We start from the raw sequence: 12,440 nt of genomic DNA, 5'->3' as shown, positions 1-12,440 counted from the left end.
AAATCAAATGACGATGGAATTCTAAACTTCAGAGAAAATGTAGCTCTTGTCTCCAACTGAAAACTATTTCTTGAATATAGATATTGTATATCATAGCCTTAATAAGAGGTTTTATGCAGATTTTATATTTTTATTAAAGAGTAAATTAAGAAGATGGGTTATTTGAAGTGTAAATTGATTGATCAGCAAGTCGGACACTAATTTAGTGAGAGAGCATCCTAATAGTGAATGGATGGTCTATGTGTTTGACTCGTTGTTTTTACAAATGAAATGTTGTTATGGTATTAAACCTAGAATACAATAGAATACCAAACATCTATTTTGTGGTTTAAAAAAAGTATTGGAAAATGAAAGAATAAAAACATCTTTATTAAATATTTTGTCACCATTTATAAATAGAAAAAACAAAAAATTATCATTAGAAATAATATAATATGAATATATATACATAATTCAAAAATACCCTTATTTAATTAAATAGAATTAACCTTTCAAATAACTATTTAAATTAAATTTAAATAACACTCAATATTTTCAAAACAATTTTAAATTTAAAAAATCTCCTCAAAATAGAATATAAAGGTGAGCTCAAATATCCATCAACTCTTTTTATCTAAAAATTATATTCTACCACGAAAATGGGAGGAAAAACAGCATATCTTTTTGACCAATATCTTAAGGACGAACAATGGAAAGTTGGAAACAATAAAAGGAATAAAGAGATTTAACTAATTATAGAGAAAAAAGAAAAGATCGGATTCTATTATAGATATTGTTGTAAAGCGTATAGTATTTGGTGACGTAATTCCAATAACGTAATTCCTATACCGCACAAAAGGTTCCCATTAAAATAAATGCTTGAAGATGATTCCTATCATTTAAAACCACTAAAAAATCCAGTGGATGGTGACGATACTTATTCACTTCCAACACAATCCACAATATTTGGTGCTTGATTCATTTCTGTGGCTTTCAAAATTTTTATTAATATATTTCGAAAAGCTTAAAATACTATTGATAAACTGGACATGTGCCTGGCAAGTTAGTAGGCCCATGGCCTCTTATCTCCAAGAGAAAAAATTAAGAACCTCCCTTTTTCTCTTCTTATCGAGATGAATGGCAGGAAACACGTCACATGTTTAAGTAATGTACGAATGTCTGTGTAGAGATAATATTTCATTAGATGGCTAAGGAATCTATGATTGTAAGTAGATGCAATGTAGATTGACATTTTTGTTGTCTATTTAAGTTACAAGTTGAAAAGAAGTAGATAAAGCAATTGGTCTCAGCGTCAGAAGTGTAATGGCTAACGAGAATGGCATAGATGTAACAAGGTTTGCTCATTTTGCAAATCCCGACTGGTAAGATTTTTTATTTTATTCAAATTTGATTTTGTGGTTTTTAAAGAATGGTGTGTTCTTTGTCTTTATGTTTTTTCAAATTATTTTTGATGGAAGGATCTTCAACTATAACATTTTCACTATTTAAAATAAATACATGAATAGTTGATTTTGGTTGTTAATCAGATCTTTCATTTATGTGATTCTTTAGTTTATGTTTCTTTCATGCATATCTCTGGGGAGTGGAATGGTGTTGCTGATTGTCTCGCCAAACAGGCTTCTGAGCACATGCATAATTGGTATATCGTGGATAAGGGTCAATTACCTCTAGATTTGTCTCATCAGTTAGACCACTTAGTGGATCTTGACAGGGCTATTTGATACCCTTGCTTTGTACTTGTTCTGCTTTGAATAAATTTTAACCCCTCTTTTATTCAAAAACCTCTTCAAATAAAAATTTGATCGTCTATTTTGATTGTTATTATAAGTAGACAGACTATACTCATCTTTTAATTGATTTAATTCTATTGTTATTAGCATTACTTTATGTTTAGAGTAATTCTACTCTTCCCTTATAAGCGCCTGATTATTTAAGTTGAAGGAATATATATAATTCCTACAAGGTTAATGTTATTATGTATATTAATATGAACTAATGGGTGATTGCAGGAAAGATCCGGTGCACAGGAGATGCATAGCTTCAAGCCTAGTGAATGTTGTATACCTCCTTGAAACCAATGAAAACCAGGCTAATGAGTTGTGTTGCTTGCTTCAATTTGAAGTGAAGCAAACTGTAATTGACGACCATGACAACTCTATATATGGAGCTATTTTTCAGTGGCATGGAAGAATGAAAGCATGTCCAGGTGGGCCTCCTTCTGAAGTAGTTGCGTTCAGAGGTACGCTTCTTCGACCAAGAAATATTTTTCATGACTTGGTCGAAGATTTGAGGGTAGCCATTGCACACTATGACTGCATATCCAGGGTCGAAAAGGGCTTACAATCCCTAAGAGTGAGCCTTTATGATAATGGGTACAACAATGTTTGGCTTGCAGGGCATTTATTGGGAGCTCCTATTGCATTGGGTATAGCAATGAATCTGTAGAGGGATGAACGTCATAATCTTGAAGCACATCTTTTCAATCCTCCATTTATTTGCCCTACAATTCCACAGTTGAAAGTAATTGAAAAGAGTAGAAGTTGTTCAGCATTGAATAAGGTATTGAGAGATGACCAGAGATCGCTTGAGTTGTACGCTAAATTCGTTGGCATTAGCGATTGGGTACCCAACATCTATGTGAACCAAAAGGATCCCATTTGTCAGAATTACGTTCACTATTTTGAGGTGTTAATGGGTATATATAGACATAGAAGTCATCTGCTTTATGAGAGTATGAAGTATCTCTTTTCTTTTGATCTGCTAAAAAAGAAAAGCCCTTGGCATTTAGTTCCCTCTGCTATGGTGATTGTGGCAACTAAACATTTCTTTCACAACCATCACACTATTCGTCAATGGTGGCATAAGGATCTTCGTATCAATAGTATTGAATATATCCCTCCAGATGAAGTTATTCAAAGTTTTAAATATAACCTTCCAGTTGAAATGATTGAGTAAAAATTCCAACACCTTCACAAAAGACTGCAGCTTCTCATCTTTTATTTGACGGAAAAGAAGGGTATAATACTATTAGGGTATAATACAACAGTGATAACACTACTCTCACTAGAGTGATGTAAGTGCATGTTTCACATATGCATTTGTATATTTGAATAGTTAGTGTATCGATATCTTTCTCTTTCATATATTTATTGTTGGTTAATAGATTTGTTTTTTTCTTAGTTTTTATATGTTTTTAAATAATGATTCGTGCATATCTTTTATGAAAAACCAAATAAACCAATAGTTGGATGAACCGAGTTTAGGTTTACCTTGAGTGTAGCTCCTCGTAAGATGTTTTATAATTTTTTATGTAGATTACTCAAAAACAAACACACTCTTCACCAGAAAGTGAGAAAGGCTTTCACATTCATTTGTCACCACAAAAAGAATGCTACAAGATATTTATTAACAAGTGTAAAGCTCACAGCCTTTACTCTTGCACATATCCATACAATATAAAACTTATTCCACCCAAAATACTCAAAGCAATGTAAATGTTGATCGATTCTCGCTCATGCCTCAAAGGACAAGGGGGATCAAAGCCATTTAAACAACAATGAAGCACCTTTTAAACAAAACAAAATCAATGAATTCACAGACTAAGAAGGAACTGGTAATGAAATAGCATATTCTACACATAAGCATACATCTCAACAGAGATTGCTATACCTTTCAAACACATAGATTTGAAGATAGTATCAAAATATTATTTCATTCGAGTACCAAAAATGTCGACACTGAAAAATCCATAGAAAATTTAGTCTGTTCCTTTCAATCAAATTTTTTTCGGACCTTAAAAAAGACTTTCAGAACCATATAAATAGCCACCAGGCTATGATAATTGGTTACAAATAAAACTAGAGTTAAATGATTAACTCTATCCCATAGTTAAAGAAGTTTAGTTTCTTAAAACTGAAAAAGCAATAAGTAAAGTAGAAAAGCGACATGAGCCGCGAGAAAAAGAGGCATGATTAGACTCCAGCAGATGATGTGGCTTCAACCTATTTGCCTTGTGATGTGGAAGTACTTCGAATATTCTACCATTCCAGGTGAGCTAAAGAGAAGCTCAGAATGAGCTGATAATGTGGGAGGCCTATATGTAAGATTTGTTGCTTCCATACCTCTTTCTTTTTTCTTACCTGTAGGACCTTACCCTTATGCATTTCTAGATGATCGAAGCAAACAACCAACATAGATTCAATTCTTGCAACCTTTGAGAAATCTTCAATTGTCAAGGACTTTGCTTCCTGAATCTGTTGTACTCGATCTCTGAAAACTTGGATCATGTCTGATGAATCCTCAAGTGTTTGATTATCCTCTTTAAGAAGCTTGAAATCTATGCATTTCATTTCTTTTTGCATAGTGTCAGTCAATTCTTTCAATTCCTTAAGAAGCTTGAGGAATTCCTCATGTCCTTGCTAAATGATTGAGTTCCTCCACTCAATATTCTCTTTGCACATGAAGAGTACATTATCATTGAGGTCGTGCAATGGCTTTTCAGTGAGAAAGTTCATCACTCCATATCTCTGAGTATCTCTCATTTGTTTCAATACAACTAGCCATTTACTCTTCTCTTTCTCCCAAGAGACTATTTATGCTTCTAACTCTTTCCCAATAGGCACTGCGTTCTCGAACACCTTGACAAAATCAGAAATATAGCTCGTTCCCTATTGTACAATTGATACAGTCGATTTGCTAAAGACATCTATAATCATTTGGCTCTTTGAACCTAATCAAATAACTTCTGGTTCATGGGCGATTTTGGATCAAATGATAAAGAAACTTGGGAAAGTGGGTGAGGATTTAGATTTTGGATAGCATTGATATATCGAGCCATTTGTATTATAATCTGCTTCATCTTATTCTTGTCTTATTCATCCTTCCAAGTTCTTGTGGGGATCCTTTTGGTTGAAGACTCCAAATGTTTAGCATCAATGGCACGAGAAGTTGCCCCTAGATAAATCTTTTTAATGATAAAATCTTTCTCAGTGATATTCTCGATCTCCTTATCTGTCAGGGGTCTAGCCACTTCTGCAACCCAGTGTCTCGTTTTCCCATCCACATCGATCATGGTTTTTGTTTTGAGTCTTTTGGACTTTTAAGTCCTTCTCAGGCACTTGCTAACCATATATTCCATTGGAATTGAAATAGGAATTACATTCCTCTTCTTAGAAAGTGAGGCACTTAGCCACTTAGGAGCGGTGGATATTTCCCTTGGCGACGGTGATTGTTTGTTAATGGTGATAATGACCATGGTATCCCCAAAATCCTTAGGTTGCTGGATTTCCTTTCCTTTATCTACAGCATCTATGATGGGTTGATCTTGTATCTAAGTATCCATTACTTCTTGAATTTCTTCCTTAGGATCCAAGTCTACTACTAGTGAACTTGTAAGGGTCTTCTGATAGCCTTTCCTATTGAGAGATCTGGTAACACGGGTAGAGGCGGAACCCAAAGAAGACTCTCCTAAATTTGCAATATTGGCCTTTTGCATCCTCTATTTTTCATCACCTACAATATCAATAGTAACATTAGAAGAAAGAAGAGATATTTGGGAAGCCGCTTGGGTTCGACCAACTCTCTTATCCTTAGGTGCTAGTATAAGCTTTTGTCTAAAGTGATGATCTTTCAACCATTTCTCTATTCTTCTAATCACATTAAAGGTTCTGGCCTGAATGCTACCATCTCCCTTCCTATTCCAATTAATTTCTAGGATAGGGTGTCCTTGTATCCTTTCATCGAACTCAGGGTCAACTACTTCCTCATCTCCATCTTCTTGCACCCCAAAAACATTCATGGATAAGCCCATTGTTACAATTTGTTGAAGACCACAACCTCCTTCTAACTTCAAACTCAATAGCATAGTTCTCCTAATAATCCTCCAGTTGAGGTTCATGCCGAAAACCATTATCAACATCTAAATTCTCCATAGCAAATCCCTGACTATGAAATTTGTATCTGGCAACATACAACTCCAACTTGAACTTCTTGAGTTCAAGTTCAAGATTCAATTCGTTTGAAATAGATGCACAACTATAGTGTCCAACTTCTACAAGAAATATCACTTTGGACTCCCCTCCACTACTTTTGTCAATATATGATAGTTGACGACAGACTTCGATTAAAACATAACTATCCAAAACAAATCGGGGTAACCTGAAAGGTTCACCCTGAAAACTGCCAACTCAAATATAAGTGAACTAGGAGAATTGGATAAAGTAACTACCATAAATGTCGATGAATTACATGGACTCCACTTTCAACCTCTTATTTGTGTTTCCCTGCAATTAGTAGACCAATCTCCCTACAAAAATATCATTCCATCTCATAAAATTCTCTACATATCTATGTTCCTGCAAGTGAGGGTAATATTCATATACCCTTATTCCATCAATCCAAGGTTCATGATACAGGTCATTCCAATCCCAGGTACATGTAAGCATATAAAACAAATATGAAGACATAAAGAAACCACTCATTCCTGCAAACCTATTCAGACTCTCATGCAATCTTTCTGCAATTACCTACCCCCTATCTAGGTAGGCGCTTCCATTCAGCATGAATTGGATGTAGAAGTACATCTAGTCTTCCTAGTAGAAGGTATGGGAATTCCCTTTTAACCTATTCAATAGAATGACAATGTCTCACACCTTTGTTATGAATTTTTCTCTAGTAAGTGGCCTTGGAAACTTGGACCCTCCCTTTTGAATCTTCAATAACCAATTCCTGGCAATCACACTTTTATAAGTACTCTTCTTCTCAAAAAAGAAAGAGTATGATGTGCCAATAGTCCATTCCTCATATGGCTCCTTATGAGGTATACCCATGGCTTCCATTACGGTCTCCCTATCATTTTTTAATAGCACTTCACCATTGATGCTCTTGATACACTTGTGCTCTGCATCATACCTATTCATACATTCCAATACTAACTTTGGGCATGGTGCAGCGATGGAAAATGTGGCGGCCTCAATCAAACCACTCTTCATTATTCTCTCCATCATTGAATTCTGAATTGTGTTTTTGGCTCTCTCTCAATAAAATCAGAGAGATCCATGAGGGCTAATGAAGTATCTCCCATCTCTAGGAGTGAGCTAACTAGGCAAGAAGTGCGGCCTAATTTTCGTAGAATAAGCCTCATAATGGTGCCTCTCATTTTAAACAAACAATTACAGGAATGTAATGAAGTTTTATACAAAACAAAGGGGAATGGACAACAGCTAGCTTCCAAAATAAGTAAATTCAACAGAAGAGAGAATAACTGAAACTAACTTGATCTCAACAACTCAAATTCTTGGAAAACTTCTGCATGCAGATACAATACCTCGAATTTTCCTCGCTTGCATTGCTACTAGGAAAATTCTAGAAATAATTGCTGGTTTTCGCAAAAAAGATAGACAAAATCACACTCAAGACTTAGATGGCTGTACTAATTAAGTTCATGTGAGTTATCACCTGATTTGACATATATTCGACATGCATTTAATTTCAGATCACTCCATCACACAATTCACGAATTATCATGATTTCTTGTCATAATTTTACAAACTAACATTTTGAATTCCCCAAAATATTCTATTTTCCCACCACCACATTCACTTTATGATGCATGTATCAATTTTACATAGAACTTCGATCTTTAAGAATTCAAACTTTGAACCTTGAACCAAGAACCAAGAGGTTCAAAGGTTCAAGTTCAAAATTGAGAAATAACACAGAGCAATACAAGACACTGACTACGCAACAAAACAAATAACAGTTAATGAGCAAAAAGAGAACCAATGCATGACCAACTTTGAACCTTGAACCTTGAACCTTGAACCAAAAAGGTTCAATGGTTCAAGTCCAATACGAATTGCAACAAAGCGCTCGCTTTACCATAAAACAAATCCACGAAGAAAATTCTTTAAAGCGTGTTTTGAAATTTGAACCTTGAACTTTGAAAGGATTCAATGACTCAGGTTCAAAAAGAGGAAATAAATGACCAAAAGAAAATAAACACCAAAGGTGACCTCTGAGTTTGAAATTTGCAAAGAAAATAGGGAAGGCTAACACTTATATTATTGAAATATAGACACATATTTGAAAGGAGAGATAGAGAAGAGTGTGTGAGTGTAAGGATTATCATCATAATGTAGCACATATTATGTGCAAGCATTTATAATTAATAATTCTAGTTTTAATTTTATATTATTGTCTAAAAATAATTATTTGATTCAATATTTGGATATAAATATATCATTTAAAATTTGTATGTTGTTCTTATGTGTCAATAATCAAAGAAGAAAAATGACATCTAAAAATATCTAGCACGCATATTTATGAACCTCTTTCAATTTTGTTTCTTTCTACATAGCTTTGAATATCATATCATTCTAGGAAAAGTCTATGGTTGTGATGGTAACCATTGGAATGTGAATTTGTCCCCTTCTGACTTAAAATTAAAACTTGAAATTGAACAATATTTTATTTCTTAATCTTCCTATTTTAAGAGAAATTGATTTTTTTTCATATAATAGATGCTATGTAATAGTAGTAAAATATATTCAATCCTCTCGATATCATCATCGAGAACACACATGTCCTCTGTCACACCAAAGAATTAGATAAATTTACAAAATAACATTCCAATTTGATGAAATGTAAGGATTTACAAATAAGTATTCATGGTTCCTTGCCTAGTAATTTTGGTCTTGATAAATTTCTAGGAATTAATTAGGAAGAACTTTTCTTCCTATGATCAATCAATATTGTTTAAGATATTATAAATATTACGAGTCTAATTATTTGACAAAATTATAGTAGAATGTTATATATCAAGATAAGTTGTAGCAAAAAGCATTTTTGTATGCATGGATAAATAAAACATAGAGCATAGATTCAAAACATATCTCCATCTAAGATCCACAAACTTTTCCTATGATAAATATGAGAGCCAACACGAAGTTCTAGATAGTTCACTAACTAAAAATATTTTTTTCTAGATTTAACATTAGATAATATTTAAAATATTATGTATTTCATATTTATTATTTAATTATTAAACTAAGTATCATCACTTGGTCCATTTACATTCTAAAAATATATATAAATTTATCAAAAAAATTAATAATTATTTAATTAAATTTAATGATGAAAGAAAATTCATCTTCCTTTAAAATGATGTTAAAGAATAGATAGAAGCACAAAAGAACATCCCAAAATATTACTCTTTATTAAAACCCCCAAAAATTAATGCTTATTGTGTTGGAGTCCTCTCACATGTCTAATGCTTACTTTTGTTTAAAAGTCACACACACACACACACACGCACGCACGCACGCGCACGCACACACGCACACACACACACACATTGTTAAACATTAAATTACATTTAGATGTATTTATCTTTCATTTTTATTCAAAATTTATAATACCCTTTATAAATATTGATTTTTGCCCAACATCTTAATAAGGTTACTATTCTTAATATTAAAGCATCACATTAATTAAATAAATTGAATATTTTATAATTCTATCTTTCATAAGTCCTCACTCTTCTATTAACGTTTTTGCCAGTAGATTAAAATAGGAAGCAATATGAGAGTAAAAGTGACATAGTTAAGTAATCTAAACATTAAGTTTATAATATATGTTTAAAACAATTACTTTTCTTAGTTCATTTTTTTATGACAAGGATGTAAGGTAGACACCCACAAAAGAGACCAAGATAGACCTACACAAGGTTTTTAATAAAGAAGAGGAATATCTAGACCATTTTCCAAGAGATACAAAATATATCACAAGGGGAACAAGAATCATATTCCTCCAAGTTTGTACATGGTTAAGCAATAAGAGAGGAATAATCAAATTATTTCGAATAGAGATGATAAAGGATATTATCATGAACATAGAAAATAAAAAGATAAAATATTCATCAAAATAATAATTAAAAAAAAAATCTCAAAAAGGAAGGACAAAGGAATGGACAACAACGCACAAAATTAGTAGAAAAATAAATGCAACAAATCACAAAAAACTATAAAGAAAAATAAAATTGATAAAAAAAATAAAAATGATGTGATTGAAACCACATCAAAATATATAGATGAGTTAATTCGAATAATAATAGCTAAATGGTGCAAGTTTTCCCTATGGCACTACTTATCTATCAAAAAAATAATAGCCATATGGTAAGTAAAGATGGATCATCATCCTCCATGTCACAATCATGGAATGGGATATAATCAAAAGTTTTGGGTAAAAGGAAAGGAAAAGGGGTAGAAACAAAGACAAATATACAAAAGTGGAAAATAAAATGAAGTATAAAAATCACAAATAAGGAAAAACAATAATCAAAATAAGGATAAAAAGGAACAAAAGAAAAAACACAATAAGGTGGCAAGGAGTTGAAACAAAAAGAAGAGGATAAAAATGGGAAACATAAAGGAAAACAAAAAATTAGTCTCTTTTTAATAATAAAAATATTTTTAAGTACATCATTGAGATGAAAACATATATTAATGGGTTACAATAGTATGATACCAAGCTTATCCATCAATGGAAAAAAATGATTTTGACTTCCACCTTTCATATGCAACTTGTACTGTCAAGTGGAAACTAGTAAAGAGTATCCACCATTGAAATTTGTATGGTATTTTTATTATTTTAAATATTAAAGTGTCAATATGTGAAAGAAGAAAAAATGATTTTGTGGTATACGAGATTTTTGTCACTTCTTTTAAATGATTTTGTGGTGGAGATCAAATTAAATAAGAAATAAATTCACACTATAAAAACATCAAAAAGTTAGGATGATGTTTGCTAATGCACTTTGAATCTTACTAGCTCAAAGTTTTCTTTTAGGAGTCTAGTCAAAATATCTTGATTATACATTATAATCTTATTCTCCCATTATTTTTAGATAAATGTGTTTTAATAGTACATAACATATCTGTCCTTAATTATATTTCTTTTTTTATACAAGACTTCATAGCTATATTTCTTATAGTCTAATCTTTGTACCACTCATCCAATCCTCTATGTCCTTACCATCTTCTCACTTGAATAATGCATACTAATATTTTATTTAATGTAGACATATGAAAAAAAAAATTAATACACTTTATTCTCTAAGATTTTTTATTCAAAAATATTTACATATACAAAACAAACACATAGTAAGTTGTCATTGGTATGCCACATTTTAATAACTTAGATGACTAGCATCATCACCATCTTTGTTATGGAGAACTACACTCTTTTGCAAGCGATTGAAATTGCAATGAGTGACTTCATCTGGAGGGATGTATTCAATGCTCTTAACTTGAAGATTCTTAGACCACCATTGACATATGCCATGATGATTACTAAAACAATGTCTAGCTACCCTAAATACCTTTGTAGATGGAACTATATGCCAAGGGGTTTTCTTTGTAGCCACTTCAAAACAAAAGAAGTACTTCATGCTTTCGTGGACCAAATGACTTTTCTGCTCATATATACCCTTCCATACCTCAAAATAGTGAAGGTAAGTCACACAAATGAGATCCTTTTCATTCACATATAAATTGGGAATCCAATCACTATAATGAAGGAAATCACCATACAACTCAAGTAGTTTGCTCTTGTCTTTCAAACCCATCTGCAATGCCGAAGCCTCAGAAGTGCCTTGAATATGTTTGCAAATTTCCTGCGATTGACTACACTGAAAGGAAGGGGCACATTTATGTGTGCCAACTAAAATCTTCGCAATCCTCTCAAACACTTTCAATTGAGGAAATGTAGGAGAGAAAAATGGAGGATTGAAAAGATGTAGTTCACGACGTTCTTTCGGCTCCAATTTTCTTGCTGCAGCCAGTGCAATGGCAACACCCAATGAATGCCCTGTTATCCAAATATTCTGGCATCCATTCCTATGAAGACTATTTCTTAGGAAGGGTAAGCCCTTATCAATCCTTTCTATGGATTTGAATTGTGCAATGGCTACCTTGAAATCCAGGATCAAGTCTTCTAAAATAGTTTTGGGTCGAAGAAGCGTACCTCTGAATGCAAGCACTCCTAAGGGAGGTCCACCTGGACCTGCTTTTTCTTTTCCACGCCACTCAAAAACAGCCCCATATATAGATTTGTCATGCTCGTCGATTGCAGTTTCCTCCACTTCAAATTCAAGCAAGCAACACAATTCCTTAGCCTGATTTGGGTTGGTTTCAAGAACATACACAATATTCACCAGGCCCACAGCAATACATCTTCTGTGTATTGGATCTTCCCTGCAAACACTCCATTCATGCCATTATACATAAATTTGTGGGCATTTCTATAAAAATATAGCAGGTCAATCTATACGGTCTAATAAAATTTAGTGTTGTCATATACTGTTTAAAATTAAAAAATTGTTATATAGACCATCAAATTTTAGACTCCGGCTTTAAAGATATAATCTGTTGTCATTATTTCTT

At 32.8% G+C, this 12,440-nt stretch overlaps 2 protein-coding genes across 2 annotated transcripts in view; one reads left to right on the top strand and one right to left on the bottom strand.

Moving 5' to 3' along the window:
* The first annotated feature begins 1,187 nt into the window (after window positions 1–1,187).
* LOC131074537 (GDSL esterase/lipase At4g10955) lies at window positions 1,188–3,096 on the top strand. The gene is made up of 2 exons (XM_058011180.2): window positions 1,188–1,361; window positions 2,010–3,096. The coding sequence occupies exons 1-2, from the start codon at window positions 1,303–1,305 to the stop codon at window positions 2,443–2,445; spliced, it is 495 nt and encodes a 164-aa protein (XP_057867163.2). The 5' UTR covers window positions 1,188–1,302; the 3' UTR covers window positions 2,446–3,096.
* Window positions 3,097–11,086: 7,990 nt separating this feature from the next.
* The window catches only part of LOC131074548 (uncharacterized), a 19,284-nt gene continuing 17,930 nt past the window's right edge, over window positions 11,087–12,440 (bottom strand). The window contains exons 2-3 of the mRNA XM_059208446.1: window positions 12,022–12,251; window positions 11,087–11,829 (exon numbers count right to left, since the gene is read on the bottom strand). Coding sequence (XP_059064429.1) covers window positions 11,186–11,829; window positions 12,022–12,251 — 874 coding nt within the window. The 3' untranslated portion in view covers window positions 11,087–11,185. The remainder of the gene's footprint in view (window positions 11,830–12,021; window positions 12,252–12,440) is intronic.

Source organism: Cryptomeria japonica, chromosome 7 (assembly GCF_030272615.1).
Source record: "Cryptomeria japonica chromosome 7, Sugi_1.0, whole genome shotgun sequence".
NCBI classification, from domain to species: domain Eukaryota; kingdom Viridiplantae; phylum Streptophyta; class Pinopsida; order Cupressales; family Cupressaceae; genus Cryptomeria; species Cryptomeria japonica.
The sequence above is the reverse complement of the archived record's forward strand: the minus strand, read 5'-3'. Positions and strand labels throughout refer to the sequence as shown.